The 22,710-nt window shown below is 35.5% G+C and overlaps 1 protein-coding gene across 1 annotated transcript in view; it reads left to right on the top strand.

The window, feature by feature from the left end:
• AGTPBP1 (ATP/GTP binding carboxypeptidase 1) overlaps positions 1-22,710 on the top strand; it is a 176,312-nt gene that overhangs the window by 77,035 nt on the left and 76,567 nt on the right. The window contains 3 exon segments of the mRNA XM_082469598.1: positions 2,697-2,794; positions 7,557-7,673; positions 16,977-17,692. Of these exon segments, the coding sequence (XP_082325724.1) occupies positions 2,697-2,794; positions 7,557-7,673; positions 16,977-17,692 (931 nt within the window).

Raw genomic sequence — 22,710 nt, 5'->3', positions numbered from 1 at the left:
TTTTGATAAGGGTGCCAAGAACACACAATGGGGAAAGGACAGTCTCTAATAAATGGTATTGGGAAAACTAGGTATCCACATGCAAAAGAATGAAACTGGACCCCTGTCTTACACCATTCACAAAAATTGACTCGAAATGGATAAAAGACTTTACATATAAGGCCTGAAACTATAAAACTCCTAGAAGAAAACTTAAGGGAAAAGATCCTTGACATTGGTCTTAACAGTGATTTCTCGGGTAAGATAACAAAAGCACAGTCAACAGAAGCTAAAATAAACGAGTGGGACTACAGCAAACTAAAAAGATTCTGCACAGCAAAGGAGACAATATATTGAAAAGGCAACCTACAGAATGGGAAAAGATAATTGCAAACCATATATCGAATAGGGGTTTAATATCAAAAAAATACAAAGAACTCACATAGCCGAATAGTACAAAAGAAGGTAGTCCAATTAAAAATGGGCAAAGGACTTGAATAGACATTTTCCCAAAGAATCGTGTACAAATGGCCAGTAGATAATGAAAAGGTGCCTTACATCAGTAATCATCAGAGAAATGCAAACCAAAACCACAAAGAGATATTACCTCACACTTCTTAGAATGGCTATTATCAAAAAGAAGAGAGAGCAAATAGCGAGGATTTGGAGAAAACGGAACCCTTATACACTGTTGGTGGGAATGTAACATGGTACAGCTAATGTGGAAAAGGACATGGAGGTTCCTCAAAAAATTAAAAATAGAACTACCATACCAGCAAACCCATTCCTAGGTATATATCCAAAGGAATCAAAATCATTATCTTAAAGAGATATCTGTATACCCATGTTCATTCCAGCATTATTTACAATAGCCAACATTTGTAAACAACCTTAATGTCTTTCCATGAATGAATGGATAAAGGAAAAGTGATTCATATATATGATGTACATATATCATATATATGAATATTATTCAGCCAATTAAAAAAAGGAAATGCTACCATTTGCAACAACATGGATACATGGATGAATCTGGTGGGCATTTATGCTAAGTGAGATGTGCAAGGCAGAGGAAGACAAATACTGTATGGTATCACTTATATGTGGAATCGCTGAATAAAAAAAAAAAAACGATTTCATAGAAACAGAATAGAAAGTTGGATTCCAAGGGCTGGGAGAATGGTAAATGGGGTGATAAGGTCAAAGGGTATACATTTTCAGTTTTAAGAAGATTAAGTTCTGAGGATCTAATGTACAACATGGTGACTATAGTTAATAATACGGCATTGTGTATTGAGTTTCTGAGAGTAAATCTTAAGCATTCTCACCACATGCACATGCACACACACATACACAAAGTGTTAACAGTGTTACCCATATGAGGTGATGGACGTATTAATTATCTTCATCTTGATAATCATTTTACCATGATTTACCATTTTACCATATGTCATCACATTTTACACTTTCAATATATACAGTTATATTGTCAATTATTCCTCAATAGAGTCAAAAAATAAAAACAAAGTTTAGAAAAATGTCCTTTAAAAATATTCTCTACTTTGTTTTAATGCACTTATTTGCTTACATGAGTACTCTCAGAGTACTCCTTTACTCTTCTTTTCTTGTATCCCCCACCTCTATGGTCCTCATGTCCTTTTGCATTCTATTTCCTGGGTTTTTCTCTAATGCATATTCATTCTTCATCCCCATTACTGCTGTATTGGTCCAGACAGTTACTGTCTTTTCCTCTGTTAATTGGTCCCCCTCCATATATATGCTCCCTTTCTCATACCTGCCAGAGTGATCTTTTGAAAAATGTAAGTTAAATCACTCTCCTCTTTAAAATCCCCAGTCCTTATCATCCATGGGGTGAAAATCTAAACTAATTGGCCCATCATACCCTTCATTTTCTCATTCTTATTTGCTTCTTGCAGTACTTTCTCAAGCATACAAGTTAAGTCACGATTAACTTATTTTCCAAAGATATAATTTAAATTCTTTATTTTCGCATTATCATTTCTTCTTCTTAAAAGCCACACTCACACACTCTTATGTTCACCCAGAAAGCTGCTATATTTTTCTCCAAGATACTGCTTAATTATTACCTGTTTTGTGAAGTGATCACTAATAACCTTGGCCCCAGGCAGTTTGCATTTATTATTCCATTCCCATGGCATTTTTAAGTATACACCTTCATTAGTGTATACCTTTTGTATTATAATTATTTTTTGCTCTTTCTCTCTTTAACTTCATAAGCTCCCTGAGGCAGGGACTATATTTACACATCTTTTAAAAAATTCCCAGCACACAACACAGTGCATGGTACATGGCAGTCAGTGAAAGAAATAAATGGGGAGTGAATTGTAAATGGATGAAAAGAGTTATTGAAATTTATCATAAACAGGAAGCGAGGTGTTTCATTCAGGCTGTTGCAACGTAAGACATTATTAATTTTTTAGAACGTGACAACATTAGTAAAAAAGCTCATACATTTTTAGAGTGCTTTTCCAAATTTTGAAGTACTTTCACTTCATCTAATAGGTTTTTCAACACCTGGAACAACCTTAGAGACATTTTTTATAAGGAAATTTCATTTACTTTTCCATTGGTGATTGAAATACCAGTGTTATATATATATATAACATTCTACTTTTGGTTGTGCATGTTATAGAATGCTTACCTCTGACCTACTTATAGCACATTTTGTATCACAGTGGATGACGTAGTAGATGAAAGTGATGACAACGATGATATTGATTTAGAAGCTGAAAATGAAACCGAAAATGAAGATGACCTAGATAAAAATTTTAAGGTTGGTATAAATTTCTGTTTAGTCAACTTTATATATTGTATTCACAGGTGTAGAACAAAGATTGGGTAGATATGTATAGCTAACAGTAGATTAATTTGTTTTGTCCACATCTTTTTATCATGGATGACTATGGACACTAAGCTATTGAAAGGAAAATAATGTTGCTTTGAATACATTAGTCTGAAAAGGGCCTTAAAATAAGTTATTTTCACTCTCTCTGACAAGGAAGATTTTATCTAACCTTTCTGGCTTAGATTTTAAAGTCTAAGGAAATCTAAGGTTGAAGGAAAGTGTTTTTTGAGACTCTTAGGTGGCAACCCGTTTTGCTTTGTTAAGTGGTAGAGGGGGCCATTTTAGTATCTGCAGAAAAGCATCTTAACTCCTTTATTTTTCAACTGTTTAGCTTAATGCCTTTTGGGGCACAGGGAGTTCATTTGACTCTTGTCTGCTGGGGCCTTTTTGTCTTGAAATGCTACATCAAAATTGGGGTACACTGAGTATTTGACTCTCTCTGGAGATAGAATCTAAGATACTGGAAGGAGATTTCTATCTTAATAGCAGATGTAGAACCAGTTTTATTATCACCAGATGTGATCACCAAGCTTTGGTGAAATTGTCATGGTAGCCAGTCTAGACAATGTGATGGCATGCATCCTGGCCTCAAGAAGCTACAAAGACGAAAAACAGTGCAGGCTCTGGTGTTCAAGGCAAAAAATCTGGGGTAACTGTGTTGGTGGTTCTGGACTTGATATGGTGAAAGAACTGGTAGGATCCAAGTTAGAAGAGTTTATATTCTGCATGTAAAGTGTTCCTTAGATAACAGGAGGTATATTAAAATCAGCTGTTTGGATTCTTCGGGAAGTGAGTGTTTAGAGATAGTAAAATTTCCTAGATTAATATTAAGTTTATAATTTAAAGTTTTGTATTTCGATGGAAACATTTCTTTTATGTATGTTTCCGTGTGTATTAAAAACAAAGTATGTTGAGTGTAATTTATTCTTCATGGCTCAGGGTCCTCATTAAAAATATCTGTTGTGACCACTACAGATGTAAAGATGGAGATTGGCAGGGAAATAGAACTCGATAGGAATTTATAACAGTGATTCTAATTTTTCTGCTTGGAAACAGTGTGTATGCATGAATACATATTTAAAATTTTTAAAAAAATCATATGGGGATAAGTTCCATATATTATGTATCAGGGTCATTTACCCCTAAATACATTAGTGTATATTTTCTCTAAGGACAGTGATATAGTAATCTCTCAGTGTCCTAGGGGGAATTGGTTCCAGGACCCACCTCAGATACCAAAATCCACAGATGCTCAAGTTCCTTATATGAAATGACATAGTATTTGCATGTAACCTATACACATCCTCCCATATACTTTGTCATCTCTAGATTACTTATAATACCTAATACAATATAAATGCTATGTAAATAGTTGTAAATACAAAGTAAATGCTGTGTATATAGTTGCTGGCGTGCCGCAAATTCATGTTTTACTTGTTGGAGTTTTGTTTTTTTAATATTTTCAATCCATGGTTGGTTGAATCTGAGGAATGGGAACCTGTGGATACGGAGGACTGACTGTATTCTGTTACATAACCACAATACAATTACCAACTTAATACATTTATAGTGATATATCATTTTTCTCTAATCTACCATCCACATTCCATTTTGTCAGCTGATCTAATAATCCCCTTTAAAAGATTTTTTTTCTTTTTCCAGTATAGCATCTAGCATCAGGTATTGCATTTAATTGTCATTTCTATTAAGTCTCCTTTAATTTAGAACATTTCCACAGATTTCTTTGTCTTTTTTGACAGTCACATCTATAAAATATAGTTATTGGCAGCATTATTCACTGGGGTATTTGAGATTGCTCACATTTTCCCCATTTTACCTTAACACAGCAGTTACAATAATAAGAAAAAATAATAGATTGAATTTATTGAACAGTTAATCCTGTGCTAGTCCGTGCACTTTACATATACAGGCGTACCTCGTTTTATTGCACTTCCCTTTATTGAGCTTAGCAGATACTGCGTTTTTAACAAATTGAAGAAGGTTTGTGGCAACCCTGTGTGGAGCAAGTCTGTTGGTGCCATTTTCCCAACAGCATTTGCTCACTTCATGTCTCTGTGTCACATTTTGGTAATTCTCACAATATTTCAAACTTTTTCATTATTAATATATTTGTTATGGTGATCTGTGGTCAGTGATCTTTGATGTTACTATTGTAATTGTTTAGCAATGAAGTATTTTTTAATTAAGGTATTTACATTGCTTTTTTAGACATAATGTATTGAACACTTAATAGACCACAGTATAGTATAAACATAACTTTTGTGTGTATTGGGAAACCAAAAATTCGCTTTATTGCGACATTCGCTTTATTATGGTGGCCTGGAACTGAAGCTGAGATATTTCCGAGGTATGCCTGTAGTAACCATTAAATCCTGATAGTAATCCTATAAGGTATGTGGTATTATTACCTCTGCTTTACAGGGCTGATAATTAGAAACCAGAGGTACAGAAAGGTTATTGGTATAGCTGATAAGAGGTGGGACCAAGATGCAGAATAAACCAGTCCAGTGTGAATGTTTGCTTTCTTTACCACTCTGCTCTGCTAAATATTACTTTTTTTCAAGGGCTACAGAATTGTTGGCTCTTTGACACTGCTGAGCTGTGTTATCTTATTTTTCTTCTTTACCACTGTCTGCTTCTTACTCACGTTGTCTGTTACATTTGGACTTTCCTTAGTTTTTCCTTTTTATCTAAATCACATCACTTTTTTCATGCTTTAGGTGAACCTGCTACATTGTAGTGGGTATAATATCTGTGTTCTAATGTGACTGTAGTCATAGAGACTGTGTTTTCCTCACCATAGTGATTCAATTCTCTTTGCCCCAGATTTTTCAGAGTTTGGAGCATTTATAGAAACCTGGAGGTTCTGTTGTAGAAGAGTCGTCTCCAGATTGCCAGGACTTGGCAGTATATAAGCTTCAATGCATTCTTTTTTTTTTCTCCTTAATTTTAGAAGAACTTTAAGGAGTAGTAGGAGGTTATTTCTTCTGAGTGTGTCAGGAGCTCTTTATCTTTTTTTCCCCCCCGAACCAAAACACAAAATTTCTTGCTATTGACCTCTCAAAGTATAGTTTTCTTTCCTCACTGTGCCTGTTTTACAGGAAAATTTTTTTTTAATTTTTAAAATAGCTACTTTGTAAAGCTATATCGTCATAAAATAGTAATGAATATTGAACTACTAGTATGTTTAGAGAAAGGAATACCTTTTAAAAATTTTTTATTATTTGGAAAGTATTATCTACTTTAATAGATGCTAATCAAGAAAGTTACATTTTTTTGGTTCATCAGTGCATAATTTAAGGATATATGAAATTATATATTCATGTAATAATAATTACACAATTATGATACAGTAATTAATATGATACTCTTTAAATAAAACCAGTCTTTATTATTTATGGCAATGGAGAAAATCTTTTTATTGGTTAAAGAAATAATAGCTAAATTCCTGAATATGAAATATGAGAAATATATAGTATATTGTTCTTTTTTAAATTATGTGTTAATATGACAATATATAAATATAATCAGGTACATGTATATAAAGCATTTTAAGGATTGACACATAGTAGAATGAATTTAAGTCTGAAAAATAAGTACTTTACTCTGATAGTAAGATAAATGTAAAATTGAAGATGAATACCAATTGAAAATTAATAAGTGGTCTTATTATCTCTCTTTAGCCATCAGTGAAGGTAATGATGGATTTGTATTTGTGTAAGGCCAGAGTTGTTGAGGGTCCTAGAAAATAGCTTGGATAGTAGGTAACTCACACTTGTCTTTCCATCATGATGTACATTAGCTCTTTGTACACACACAGATCAAATTGATCCTGGATACATACCCTATTCCTCCGAGGTCATATTTCTTTACATTTACCCTCTTTTTTTTCCCCAAAGGGACGTGGAAATCATTTTTGGCTGTTGTTCCACTCCTCATTGTTTTTTTTCCCTGAAAAACAGAGTGAATGGTGGTAATGAGCTTTTCTAAGGGTGCGTGATAACCATTAGTCGCTCTTGAGGCAATGCGTTATATTGACTAACAGTGTATTCTTTGAAATCACTGATTAGTGATTTCACATGCTGGCTCCTCTCTTTGCAAGCCACTTAACCTCTCTGTACCTCAGTTTCCTCTTTAATTAAATGGAGGTCATGATACTATCTGCTTCATAGTATTCTTATGCAGATTAAATTAGATCATTATGTAAAATCCTTAGCATAGCCCCTCACATATTTTCATTGCTCTATAAAAGTTAGTTATTTTGCTTATCACCACCACCATCATATGCTTACGTTTTTCAATTTAGTTTTCTTAAGTTTTACTGCCCTTTAATCTGAGCGAAACGATGGCAGTTGGGGAGGTTGGGGGGGCGAACGTAGTTTAGTATCGATCTTGATGTTAGTTTTTCTATCTTGAGGAGCCCAAATACCATGCTATGTTAGAATAATCTTTGATAAAAAGAAAACACAACATAACAACCAAAATAACAATAACATAACAACCAAAAAATATAAGCAAATTTTAATTTACAATGAAATTAATACAACCTTTCTGCAGTGATTATTCTCTATGTACATGTAATTAATAATTTGGAAAGCTTTAAATCTGAAATGTATTTTGTAATTTTTCGTTTTTCTTAATTGGTGACATACCATTTTTATTATTTCAGAATGATGATATTGAAACGGATATTAACAAACTAAAACCCCAGCAAGAACCAGGACGAACAACAGAAGAACTTAAAATGTATGAACACCTTTTCCCTGAGCTTGTTGATGATTTTCAGGTATACAGAAAATTCAGCATCTTAACTAATTTTAAGAAAAAGTTCTTTTTTTCTTAGACCTATAATCACTGTTTTCACTTCTGAAAAATTAAAGTATTATTGCTTTTCTGAGTGACATTGGACAATTATTTCAGCATTCTGAGCTACAAATTGCTGTCGGTAAAATGAGGGGACTAGGCCATTTAATTTTTGGACTAGCTTTTAAATTTTTTAATCATTTTTGTTTATCAAGTTAATTAACATAGTTTTTTATTCTTTTAAAAAATAATCTTTAAAATGGCATTTCAGAATCTTATGTTAAAGCCTTATTTTTATCAGTTGCTTTCAGCTGAGGGGAGATGAGAGCTGAGAAAATGCTTAATTAAAAATATAGTCTATGCTCGTTGAATTGTTTTTCCTGATAGTCACCATATAAGCATGGAAGGTTGGGGAAAGAGGACAACTGGAAGTCTTTGAATCTAAGTTGCTTCATAAGGACAGTGACTTCTTGTTAACATTTCTTACCCTCATTTATTTACTAGAATATAGTATTCAGCTTGGATTGCACAGCAAGTAAAGCTGATTGAATTGATGGCTAGTAGTAAATATAGTTTCTTACGCTCACTCTGCCGCTCACTTGTGGTGGGTTCTTGAGTAAGTCCCTGAAACTGCCCAGAATCTTAAACTGTAAAATAAAGGGTTTGAACTGATAATCTTAGATTTATTTAGCTCTTGCTGCAAAACCCCCCTCCCTCCCCCTCTTCCCGCCCCCCCCCCCCCACCAAATTTCACACACTTAATTCCTGGTTGCTCAAAGAAAAAAAACTTAAATGTGAAGCTATATGTGAGAAATAAAAACAGAGAAATACTTGTAGCTAATGTTTACATTTCACAGTTCTGATTATTCAGGTTTCTCTTTGGGAACTAATGAGCTTTTGGATGCAATAGAAGAAGCAGCAAGTTGCTCCCTCTCCCCCTCCCCCAGTGTCTTGGTACTCCCCATAGATTTGGGGTATGTTGGAAGGTACGTTGAAATTAGGGGTAGTAGAAAGAGGGCAGGAATGAAGGAGAGGTTATTTGTCAAAGAAAAAGAAGAAGACAAGAAGAGGCATTTGGGAAAGGATACAGGGTGATTTTCTTTCATGCCACCTACAGGAAGTATCTGGCTGCTCTTTTCACACTTTTGTGCCCAACTAAGAACCACTTTAAAACAAAATCCCAGAGGTAACAAATACTGCCAATTTAAAGCAGAAAAAATATATTGTGGAAGGGGTTTGGGGAAGGAATTGATTATTCTGTAAAGAAATGACCTATTTTCTTCTCTATTTGTATACATTATAAGAATTATATAATGTGAGTAAAAACTATAGGAGTTTTGATGTGGGAATAGAGATGACTAGTTTTTTAGTAGGTGTTAAGGTCAGGATTTTGATTCTCATTATTTCACAAGCCAGTTCTTTCTTGTAGACTATGTTGATGAGTACTTGTACGTTTGCCTATTAGTTCAACAACCAGAATAGGCCACCTGTGATGGTTTCCTGCTTGGCACCTTTGAAGAGCTGGCCAACTTGTCCTTTAGTTTGGCTGCTCCTAGAACAGACTCGTACTTTTGGCCTGACTTGGTGTGACCAGGGTCAGATGGTAAAGACAGGTGTGTCTGAGTGTTAAGAGCTCTGAGGATTCTTCCCAAGTGAGTTACCCCTTTTTATTGTGTTTTATTGTGTTTAAGCAAAAAAAGTTACTTCCAGTATTTCAGATAATGCATATTTATTAATGCCATATTTTTAAAGCTTAAAGTACAATAGTAGTTAGGTCTATGTATATAGTATATGTTGCGGGAAATAGCACATTTTCTTCTATGTACGTAATTGGAAAATCATTCTAAAGTAATTGTGTTGGCACTCTTTCTCATTTTTCAGTTTCAGAGGAATGCACTGTTCAAACACTTCAGTCTCTAATTTTTTAAGTGTGTGTTGGAACTATGTATAGGCAGCAATATTTAAGTGATGTATTTTTGAGAATTAAAAATAATTGGTTGGTTCTAAATAGAAAGTGTTTGAATTTTTTTCATCTATCATTGTATCAAATGATACAATGATATGAGATGGCAGATCATGAGATATTAAACAGAAATGGAATTAATTTTGATTATGACTTTTTCCACTTGGATTTACATGTCACTTTCAACATCAATCACTGAAGATTAAAGTTGCTTGATGTGTTTGTTTTTACCTGAACACCACCCAGTTTGTTTCCAGATGTGTTAAAGCTACTATTCAGTGGCCTGACGGAGGCAGAATGAGTGCATTTGAAGTCCACATAAAGAATTATTAAAGTAGTTAGCAACAGACTTTTTTGAGGGGACCTTACGCATGCTTTTAAAGCTATGATTATTTATTTGTAGTGACAAGTATAGTTTTATTTTCTTTTGTTTCTTGATAGCAGAATATTAGAAGTGTCAAAATCCTGCATTTTCACAGCTCTATTTTCATACATCTGTGGTAGCATGATGACATTTACCATATGGACTTTTGTTATGTTTATTTTTTTCCCCTCTTTTTAATTTGGTTTTAAGTTTTTATTAAAGTTATGCATGGACAAAGTTTAAAGAGCAAATAGTTTTACATAGTTTAATCAGGAAAAACTGTAGTCTCCTTCCTATCTGCTGTTTCCTACAATCACCTTTCCATATGTTTTTGAAGTTAACCCCCATATTTCTAAATGATATGCTTACAGTGCCATGTCTTGATATTTCCTGCTTTCATTCTCTCTCTCTCTCTTTTTGTTATCATCTTAAGATAGACGTCCAGTAATTTTCAGCTTTTCTTCTCTTCTAATATTTACATATTGAGGCTATAAATTTCCCTCTAATTACTGTTGTAGTTGCATCACACAGGTTTTGAAATTTAGTGCTTTCATTATCTTTGTTTTGAAACTTTTTATCCATTATGATTTTTTCCTTTGATTCATTGGTAATGTCAGAGTTGGCTTTTTTTTTTTTTTAATAAATTTATTTATTTGTTTTTATTTTTGGCTGTGTTGGGTCTTTGTTCTGTGCGTGGGCTTTCTCTCATTGCAGTGAGTGGTGCGCGGGCTTTTCATTGTCGTGGCTTCTCTTGTTGCAGAGCACGGGCTCTAGAGCGCAGGCTCAGTAGTCGTGGCACACGGGCTTAGTTGCTCCACGGCATGTGGGAATCTTCCTGGGCCAGGTATCGAACCCGTGTCCCCTGCGTTGGCAGGCAGATTCCCACCCACTGTGCCACCAGGGAAGCCCCAGAGTTGGCTTTTTAATTTCCAATTTTTTGTTTATCTTTTTATTGACTTCTAGCATATTGTAGTAGGATGAGAGGACATATCCTTTATGATTATAATCTTTTGAAATTTTTGAGGCTTATAACTTTGAATATGGTCAACTTTTGTTATTATTTCTCATGTCTTTGAAATGAACTCTGCTGCAGTTAGGCACAGTTGTATATTCGCCTAATAGGATAAGATTGTTAATTGTGTTTAGAATTAACACAATTTAATTAGCTTAGTTTAGAATTTAATTAATTAATTTAGAATTTTCTGTCTTTATGGATTTTTATTCCTGTGTTATCAATTACTGAGAAAAGTGTGTTAAAGATTTCTCACTATGATTGCAAATATGTTTCTTTTTGCAGCTCTGTCAGTTTTTGTTACATATTTTTAGAGGCTTATTATTTATTGTGTATAAGTGTAAATTGATTTTTCTTCCTTTCAAATTGAACCTTTTTTTTTTTGGCTGCATCTGGTCTTAGTTGCGGCATGCAGGATCTTTCCTTGTGGTGCGCGGGCTCTTCATTGTGGCGCATGGGCTTCTCTCTAGTTGCGGCACACAGGCTCCAGAACACGTGGGCTCTGTAGTTTGTAGCATGCGGGCTCTCTAGTTGAGGCATACAGGCTCAGCAGTTGTGGCATGTGGGATCTTAGTTCCTCCACCAGGGATTGAACCTGCGTCCCCTGCATTGGAAGGTGGATTCTTAACCACTGGACCACCAGGGAATTCCCTCAGATTGAACCTTTTATTGAAGTTAGTTTTTATCTGTAAGACTTTAAGGCAAAAAGTTTTTTAAAAAAAATATTAATGTAGTTACATAAATTTTAGTTACTTGCCTGGTATCTTTAAAAATCTTTTCACCAACTTCTTGTTACACTTAGATGTTTATCTTTTAAACAGCATATAGTTGGATTTTAAAAACTCAAGTCTGAGTCTTTGCTATTTAACTGGAGCGTTTAGATCACTTACATATAATTATTCATACATTTGGATTTGTGAGATCTTATTTTGTATTTTCATTTGTTTCATCTCTGTGTCTTTGTGTCTTTTTCTTGCCTTTGTTTGGATTATTTTTCCTCGTTTCAGTTTTTTCACCTTTATATGAAAACTATACAGTCTTGTTATTTTAATTTTATTCAACTTTCTTGAGGTATAATTTATGTGCAACAAATTGCATTCATTTAGAGTGTAAGTTTGACATATATGCAAAAATTCTAGTTACTCTTTTTTTTTTTAATTTATTTATTTCATTTATTTTATTTTTGGCTGTGTTGGGTCTTCGTTGCTGCATGTGGGCTTTCTCTAGTTTTGGCGAGTGGGGACTACTCTTTGTTGCAGTGCACAAGCTTCTCATTGTGGTGGCTTCTCTTGTTATGGAGCACGGGCTCTAGGCACGTGGGCTTCAGTAGTTGTGGCATGCAGGCTCAGTAGTTGTGGCTCGCAGGCTCTAGAGCACAGGCTCAGTAGTTGTGGCGCATGGGCTTAGTTGCTCCGTGGCATGTGGGATCTTCCTGGACCAGGGCTCAAACCCGTGTCCCCTGCATTGGCAGGTGGATTCTTAACTACTGCGCCACCAGGGAAGCCCTCTAGTTACTCTTGATAAAATAGTAAATATATGTATTTACTAAATTCTGAAGTTAATTAGGATCTTTCTTTTCTCTTCTTAATTATAAAAGGAAACTTAGGATACTTTATGTACACCTCCCAAACCTTCAAAACTTATATGCTTTGAATTTATATTTTAACTCTAGCTTTAAAAAAAAACTCATATGTTGCTACTGCTTTTTGTTTAGATTCAGTGTTTAAGATTTACACACATTTTCACTACCTTTTTATTTTTTATTTCTTCTTGTTTCTCAGACTTTCTGTCTGAATTGCTTTCCTTCTGCTTGAAATGTTTTATAGTGTCTGTCTGTCTGTCTCTTTTTTGGTCCAAAAATGTATTTATTTTGTAATTCTTCTTGAAAGTTAGTCACTGTTTTCCTCTAGCTGCTTTTTTAAAATCAACTTTACTTAAGTGTAATTTACATGCAATAAATTACAAATATTTAGGTTCAATGAGTTTTTTTTTTTTTTTAATATGAATGGCTGGATTTTTATTTATTTATTTATTTATTTATTTATTTATTTATTTATTTATTTATTTGGCTGTGTTGGGTCTTTGTTTCTGTGTGAGGGCTTTCTCTAGTTGTGGCAAGCGGGGGCCACTCTTCATCGCGGTGCGTGGGCTTTTCACTGTCACGGCCTCTCTTGTTGCGGGGCACAGGCTCCAGACGTGCAGGCTCAGTAGTTGTGGCTCATGGGCCTAGTTGCTCCTCGGCATGTGGGATCTTCCCAGACCAGAGCTCGAACCCGTGTCCCCTGCATTGGCAGGCAGACTTCCAACCACTGCGCCACCAGGGAAGCCCAATGAGTTTTAACGAATATATACAATTGTGTAGCTACCAACCCCGTCAAGATATAGAATTGTTTCTATCACCCCAGAAATTCTGCCTGGGTTTCTTTTTAGACAATATCCTCATCTCTTGCCCAGGTAACTGCTGATCTGCTGTTACTCCAGGTTAATTTTGCCTGTTTTGGAATTTCTCAAAACTGGGCTCATATAGTGTGTACTCTTTTGTGTAAGGCTTCTTTTGCTCAGTATGTTTTTGAGATTCACCTGTGTTTTGCATTTATCAGTGGTTTTTTTCCTTATTGCTGAGTAGTATTTCATTGTATGAATATACCACGATTTCTTTATTCATTCACTTCTTGATGAGTATTGGAATGTTGGCAGTTTTGGGCTATCATGAATACAATTGATACTACCATGTGTGTACAAAGCTTTTTTGTAGGAAAGCTTTGTAGGAAATATGCCTTCATTTCTCTTGGATAAATACCTACAAGTGAAATTGCTGGGTTGAGTGTATGTTTTCACTTTATAAGAAATTGTTTCTGGTGACTTGTAAAATTGTTTCTTTAGCTTCAATGCTCTACAGTTTCCCAGAAATGTTTGTTAAGTGTAGATATTTGTTAAGTCTTGTTTGGGATTCATTGTGTTTTGGAATGTGTGAGTGTTGTTTTCTCATAGGATTTGGAAAAATTCTTTATTCTCTTCTTCAGATACTGCCTCTTTCTCTTTCCCTCTCTCTTCTCTTTTGGCATTTCTAATTGAATGTAGATTTTCTAACTCTCTTCTGTATCTTTTAACTCTTTTTTTAATGTTTTCCTTCTCTTTGTTTCTCTGTGCTGCATTTAGGTAATTTCATCAGAACAGTCTGCCAGTTCCCTAGTTCTAATTTTTGCTCCATCTAATCTGTCATTAGAAACATACATTAGGCATTTAAATTTGTTTTTGATTTTTAGAAGGTTTAAAAAAATGTTTCATCAGTCTTTAAATTCTTGTTTCTTGTCTTTCATTTCTTTGAACATATTAAATATAGGCATTCCTTAGTCTTATAGTTTTAGTGTCTGAATTTCTTGCAGTTTTAAAAAAAAAATTTTTTTTTTAACCATGAGCTGCTCGTTTTCTTTATAATTTTGTGGAAATTCCAGAAGTTTTTGTTGTTGTTGCTTTTGACAAGCACTGTAATAGATTAAATTCCTCATTGAGGATTTTTGGACCACCCAGATAATGTGAATTCAGGCTGCAAATTCATGTGATGTGATAGCAGGCTTCTGGTACCATTTTGTGAGTAGTGCTATTCTTCACCCTCTTAAGTGCTAAGGTTTGAGACAGTTGACTTTCCTTGCTATTAATTGTTTTGTGGTAGGGTATTTCTAGGGCCTCTGTATTGAAGGTTTAGTTTTCTGGGGTTCCATCTTTATGGGAGCTGTATCTTCTGTTGGACTCCCCACTTTATGCAAGCTCTGGGTTACTCTCCTGTTCTTTATACTTTTTGAGATGGGAAAACCTATACCCTAGGTCACCTGTTTTAGCAAACATTTTTCAAGTGAAAGCCAGCTTCAGTCTTAAAACTTTGGGATCCCGTCTTCACTTACCATTTGGTTTTTAATCCTTGCTTTCTTATTCACTTGTTGTCATGCTTAAAATGTTTTAATATCTTTTTTTTTTTGGCTGTGCCATGTGGCTTGCAGGATCTCAGTTCCCTGACCAGGGACTGAACCCTGGGCCAAGGCAGTGAAAGCTCTGAATCCTAACCACTAGACCGTCAGGGAACTCCCAAAATATTTTAATATATTTTCCAACACTTGTAAATGTTTCTGTAGGGTAGATACCTAGCCCACCAGGTTTCCTACAACAGATTTTTAAATGCAGATTTCTTCTCTTCAGCCCTTTTAATGCAGAGACACTTACCCATTACCTCCTTTGTGCCTCCTTGTCTCCTTGGATTAGATATAGTGCAGAGGCCGAAAGTGAATAATATTTGAATCCCTGGTTTTTATACAGTGGATATTTAAGGAATGAATCACAAAGGAAAAGAGTCTTAATTTTGACTACATAATTTGTGTGTAGAAGTTAAACAAAATTATAAGATGAATTGTAAATCCAGAAAAATTGTTGCAAAAATGGGTTAAGGGATGTGTCTCTGTGTGTGTGTGTGTAAATAAATGTGAGAATTTATACTACAAAACAAGAAAATCCCTATATTCCAGGAACAAATATATTACCTATGAAGAAATAAACTGGTTAATAGATATATGGAAAATTATTTGCTTTTCTAGTAGTCAAAGAAATGCAAATTAAAGTGGCGGTAAGACCATACTTCTTATCTACCACTTTAGAAAAAATTTTTAAAAACTATAGTACCTAATGTTGTCAAGGAAGAGAAAAGTTGAAATAGATACTCTCATATACAGTTACTGGGAATAGTATTAATATAAGTATTTTTGGAAGGCATTTGGACAATTTGTATTAGACATTAAAATTGATTATAGTATCTGGCTCTGTAATTCCATTTCAGTGCTTGGGAAATTATACTAAACAAAAAATTTATGCAAAAGGATGTTCATTGCAGAGTTCTTTATAATAGCAAAATTTTGGAAATGGCTTAAGTATACATCTTATTTGTTTGTTTAAATCCTTCCATATTCTGTGAAGGATTTAATGCCCAGCAATAGAATAAAGGTTAAATCCATTGAGGTTTTTTTTTTTTTTTTTTGATAAAATCTTGCATAGACCAAAAAAATATCTAAAAGTATAAAAAGAGAAAAGGCTATTTGATCTGTCAGCAGCATCCTTTTTTTTACTTGTCTTCCAGCACACTTTTCTTTCCTGGTTTTCATGTTTCCAGCCCAGCTTTTTCTTCTCCATCTCCTAATGTTTCATTTTCATCTCCTCAACCTCTTAAGATTGTAGTATCCCGAGGTGTACAGCCTTTTGTCTTCTTCTCTTATCTGTCTGTTTCTTTCCACTGATGATGTCCAGTCTCATGGCTTGGAATAGTATCTGTATGTGAATGACTTTTCCCCCTTTTGTGAATGACAAAATGACAATTTTTCCCCCTGTATGTGAATGACTTTTCCCCTTTCCCCCTCTTCTTTTGCTTTAACACTTTACCCTCTAACATTCCATAAAATATATTTGTATCATGTTTATTACTTTTTGTATTGACAGTCCTCTCCCCTCCTTCTGTAGAAGAATATAAGCTGCAAAAGGGAAGAGTTTTTTTTTTTTGCTTGTTTGTTTCTTAACTGATGGGTCTTAAGTGCCTGAAACAGTGCTTGGCACAAAACAAACACTCTAAATATCTGTTGAATTAGTGAATAACAATTTAGCTGTTCTGTTTCCTTTAATAGATTTTGGATGATTTTAATGTCTCTATACTTTTCTAAAATTTCTCATATTTGTTATATATAGGCACTATTTTTATAATAGAAAAAGTAAAATAAGTGTAATGAATTTTGTGCTGGTTAAACATTTTGTCTTTTATTAGCAAAATTAAAATATACCCTGTTTTATCCACATTTAAAATTTTCAAATGTTAGGTTTCTGAATCAGCATATAAAATGAATATGATCTTAGTTTTGTTAATACGTGTAAATATTTACATATAAAAGATTAAACTTATTTTTTATTTTCAAAGGACTATGATTTAATCTCCAGAGAACCAAAAGCTTTTGTATTTGAGGGAAAAGTGCGTGGCCCTATTGTTGTTCCCACCGCAGGAGAGGAAGCATCTGGGAATTCCGGCAACTTAAGAAAAGGAGTTGTAATGAAGGCGACTGTGTCTCCTAAAGGAGATGAAGATAATAAGAAACCAGCCTGTGCGGTTCTGGCAAAAGAAGACATTAAAGATAATGACAGAACATTACAACAGCAGCTAGGTGATCAGAACAGAACTATTTCATCGGGCCATGGCTTAAACAATGATATTGTGAAGGCCTTGGACCGAATTACATTGCAGAATTGTCCTTCTCAAACAGCCCCGGGTTTTACTGCAGGAATGAAGAAGGACTGCAGTCTCCCTGTCACTGCCCTGACGTGCGCTAACGCATGTTCACACGTGGCTACTTGTGGGAATGTTCTGTTTGAGGGAAGAACTGTTCAGCTAGGCAAGCTTTGCTGTACTGGAGTCGAAACTGAGGATGATGAAGACACTGAGTCTACTGCATCAGTGGAACAAGCATTAGTTGAAGTTCCTGATGGACCAACACTCCACGACTCAGATCTTTATATTGAGATTGTGAAAAGTACAAAGTCTGTCCCAGAATATTCAGAGGTGGCTTATCCTGATTATTTTGGTCACATTCCTCCTCCATTCAAAGAGCCTATTTTGGAAAGGCCTTACGGTGTACAAAGGTGAGTTGCAGATTTCCTCTTCCTCGTCAACAAGACCATTGTCAAAATATGGAGCATGCTGAAAAAAACTGCTTTGGGTATTTAGGAAGAAAATTACTCTGAATTAAAGTTAGTGTCGGCAGAGCCCCCTCACCTGCCCGCTTGTATCCCTCACAAGCATCCTGTAGTGATAAATCTACTTGCCTATCAAAAGAAAAAAAATAAAGTTAGTGTCATTTTTTATCCTGCTTTGGAAATTTTGCATTGTTTTGAAATTATCTGTATGGGTTTACTTTATTTTCTAAGTTTATTACCTATTCAGATGAGGCCAGCATAATAAACCTGACCATTGTACAATTTAGAAATTTTCTATTTAGAATGATTCTGAAAATATAAAAAGATTATTTAGTAATCTTTGAAAAAATATTATATTAGTAATATATATTAATTTAGTAATTTGATTATTATTTGAACTTGATTTAGGTATATAATCTAAAAATAGCAATATGGACGGCATTATTTTGTTGTAAAATTTGGAATTGGAAATATACAATATAAAAATTTGGGATTCATAGAACCGAACTTATTAAATATTGCCAATTAATTTTAAAAATTATGGTTAGTATTAACTGTTGCCAACTAGTGAATATTGGGCACGTAAATACATTTTTGGTGCGACTTGACTATTTTCAGAGATTATGATTAAGGGTTTGTGATGGTGGCTTACCAGTACTTAAGAACATTTATATGTTCTTGCTATGAGTATGGTATGTAATGATGAAGGAAGACATTACTGTGCATATTTGATCCTCCTTAGACTATGAGCTCCTTTAAGGCAACACCTGTGTCTTATTTATTTTTTATATTTACTATATAATATAATTAATCATTTTTACTTGGCAACTTAGTATATGTTTAATGCTACCAATTGACTCCTTGATCCATAGGTATGGAATCACATACAACATAGCATCAGAACAAGGGACTGACTTTGCTGGGACGTGGGGCGGGGGGGTGGGAGGGTGGACCTTTGCCTTGTCATCCACTGGTTGTATCACAGACTGCATCATCCAGAGGCGACGGGCCTCTTGGAGTGCTGGAGTGGCCTTCAGAAGGCACAGATGAAGCTCCAACTCAGAGGAAATACTCTGCAAGGATGGGCTGCAGTCTTTCAGGATGCAGTATAGGCACTAAGTTAGAAACCTCCATTTGGTTCTGTATCCCCAGTAGAAAGACTAATGGGTCTGGGAAGCAGAAGGTGGAAACAGAAACAGTCCTACTTACTGTAGCTCACAGTGTCCCGCTAGGGAACTTTGTGCAAGCGTGTGTCCCTGCACCTCTGAGCTCTGCAGCGTTAGTACTCCTAGTCTCAAAGTGGGTGTAGTCTTTCCACAGGGGTCATAGCAAGGGTACAGTTTGACTGCAAGCTGTGGTTGCCAATGATTTACTTTAGTCTCTTGTGTCTAGGACCAGCAGACAGGACCCAGATCAGCTAAAGGAGGTAGGATTGCTTCTACACAATGGCAGCAGGTTGACTCTGGGTGGCACTCAAGTGATCCACTAACTTTAAGTGTGAGTGGACACATCACGGCCACCCTGGAATGAGGATGATATGATTGCCAGGGTCTCAGACACCTAAGGAATGTTTGGGTCACTTAATCACATCAGCTGCCAAGACCTGCAGAGGTGTGATAGCTGAGGCAGAGGGGAATTTTGATAGATATCGGAGGATGGAGATGAGTTGCAGCCCTGAATAATTGCAGTGATGGATGGGGACAGCGTTTGTTCTGCTCATGTTTTTCTTTTAAGTGTCTCCTTAGTAGAGGCCCACAGGAACTGTGGAGCAGCTGCTCTCCAAAGATGGGTGGAGAAGTGGATCCATGCAGCACAAGGGTGGGCTGTGGCAGCCATGGCAATGAGTTTCTCATCTCTCCCTTCCTGAGAGAACCTGCTGTGAGGCTTGTAGTTGCCCCCAGCCTTCAGCCACTGTATTTTGGAGATCTCTTGCAGCATTATTGCTGAGACCATGTCCTCTCTGCATTGCTTCAGCCATTGGCTGACCATGATGGTGGTACTAGAGCTGAGCCATTCCTGAGCAATGCGGGGATCTGATCATAGGCAGTCTTTGCTCTGTGGCTTCTTGTTGGCATGGTCGAGACTTTTGCAGAGCTGCACTGCAGTGTGAGGCTCTCCTACTCAGTGTTCTCTCTCTTCCCAGGGGTAAAATCTGCTTTTTGGACAGACCTGAAGGCCTTTCACGCCTAACTACTGCTCTCTCTCACCTTTGTTTTTCACACCTGTTTCTCCTAATAGATCTCTTGCACAGTTGGCTGCAAGAGATTGTGATTGTATCTGGCATTTGCTTTTTGAAGGACCTGAACTGACATGCCTGGCATGAGTCAGAATCAGTCAGCAGCTAGATTTTTCTCCTTTTCAGCATCACCGCTTAGCCTCTCTATCTCCTGAAAGTCAAAGATGTCATCTTGACTACAGAAGGCACTTCCTGAACTTTAAGTGTTCGTTAAATGCTGAGAGCAAGTTTCCTCATTAAATTGCCTCAGTCTGAAAGTTTTAATTTTCCTTGTTAGCCTATAATATCTGAAGTAAGACTAGAAGGAAGGAAGATTGTGGAATTGGGCTATAACTATTATATAGGTCTCTGATTCTCAGCCTTAATTTTTTTTTTTTTTCCCCTTGGGTTTTTAAAAGTAATTTATTTATTTATTTATTTATTTTCACACACACACACACACACACACTGTATTTTATTTTTACAAGAGATAAATAGACTGACACCAAGCATTGTACATGGATGACCACAACAAAAGCAACAATGATTGCAATTACCAAACATGAAACACACTCATACTATGTCATAATATTGACATTCAGTCCAGTAATCCTCCACTGTAACAGCTCCTTTACTTTGCAGTGAAAATTGATTTGTATATTCTTTGCCTCTGAGTCCTTGTGGGATTTTTTTTTTTTTTAATTCAGAGAGAAAGTCACAAAAATTATACTCATCCTCATCAGTTCACTCAGTCCCATGTAATTAATTGTTTTTTTTATCTTGATCTTTTGTTAGCACTTTTATGAGTTCATCAGTTTTTCATCAGAGTTCTGAAAATGCTTATGCATTCAGTTCAGCAGTACAGTCAGTTACCAGAAACCTGTACTTGTCAGAGTCTTTTCCATGAATTTCTTGAAGATGAAACCCTTTTATAGGAACATATTTGCAAAATCATCAGAGTACACCCAGAACTGTCTGTAAATGACAAAAGACCTAAAAATGACCACGGTAAAAGATTTGATGAAAGTTCATAATAATGCAGTTGACAAGAAAATTAGTTATTTCTGAGATATACATTTTAAAGTAATAACTAGGATTATTACTTATAACATTATACCAGAACATATAAGATTTTTAGAAATTTCATGTAATGTCTGAAACATTTATATTAACATATTTCCATACATATTTCCATACAAATACAAGATTTTTAGAAATTTCATGTAATGTCTGAAACATTTATATTAACATATTTCCATACAAATAACCCAATGAAAGTTTAGTATTAGTTGTTTTGTTTGTTTTTTTATACTGCAGGTTCTTATTAGGCATCAATTTTATACACATCAGTGTATACATGTCAATCCCAATCGCCCAATTCAGCACACCACCATCCCCACCCCACCACAGTTTTCCCCCCTTGGTGTCCATATGTCCATTCTCTACATCTGTGTCTCAACTTCTGCCCTGCAAACTGGCTCATCTGTACCATTTTTCTAGGTTCCACATACATGCATTAATATATGATATTTGTTTTTCTCTTTCTGACTTACTTCACTCTGTATGACAGTCTCTAGATCCATCCACATCTCAACAAATGACTCAATTTCGTTCCTTCTTATGGCTGAGTAATATTCCATTGTATATATGTACCACATCTTCTTTATCCATTCGTCTGTTGATGGGCATTTAGGTTGCTTCCATGACCTGGCTATTGTAAATAGTGCTGCAATGAACATTCGGGTGCATGTGTCTTTTTGAATTACGGTTTTCTCTGGGTATATGCCCAGTAGTGGTATTGCTGGGTCATATGGTAATTCTATTTTTAGTTTTTTAAGGAACCTCCATATTGTTCTCCATAGTGGCTGTATCAATTTACATTCCCACCAACAGTGCAAGAGGGTTCCCTTTTCTCCACACCCTCTCCAGCATTTGTTGTTTGTAGATTTTCTGATGACGCCCATTCTAACAGGAGTGAGGTGATACCTCATTGTAGTTTTGATTTGCATTTCTCTAATAATTAGTGATGTTGAGCATCTTTTCATGTGCTTCGTGGCCGTCTGTATGTCTTCTTTGGAGAAATGTCTATTTAGGTCTTCTGCCCATTTTTGGATTGGGGTGTTTGTTTCTTTGATATTGAGCTGAATGAGCTGTTTATATATTTTGGAGATTAATCCTTTGTCCGTTGATTCGTTTGCAAATATTTTCTCCCATTCTGAGGGTTGTCTTTTCGTCTTGTTTATGGTTTCCTTTGCTGTGCAAAAGCTTTGACGTTTCATTAGGTCCCACTTGTTTATTTTTGTTTTTATTTCCATTACTCTAGGAGGTGGATCAAAAAAGATCTTGCTGTGATTTATGTCAAAGAGTGTTCTTCCTATGTTTTCCTCTAAGAGTTTTATAGTGTCCAGTCTTATATTTAGGTCTCTAATCCATTTTGAGTTTATTTTTGTGTATGGTGTTAGGGAGTATTCTAATTTCATTCTTTTACATGTAGCTGTCCAGTTTTCCCAGCACCACTTATTGAAGAGACTGTCTTTTCTCCATTGTATATCTTTGCCTCCTTTGTCATAGATTAGTTGACCATAGGTGCGTGGGTTAATCTCTGGGCTTTCTATCTTGTTCCATTGATCTATGTTTCTGTTTTTGTGCCAGTACCATATTGTCTTGATTACTGTAGCTTTGTAGTATAGTCTGAAGTCAGGGAGTCTGATTCCTCCAGCTCCATTTTTTTGCCTCAAGACTGCTTTGG

Source organism: Balaenoptera physalus, assembly GCF_965194825.1.
Source record: "Balaenoptera physalus genome assembly, chromosome: 7".
NCBI classification, from domain to species: Eukaryota; Metazoa; Chordata; class Mammalia; order Artiodactyla; family Balaenopteridae; genus Balaenoptera; species Balaenoptera physalus.
This window is presented reverse-complemented; position numbering and strand designations above follow the sequence as displayed.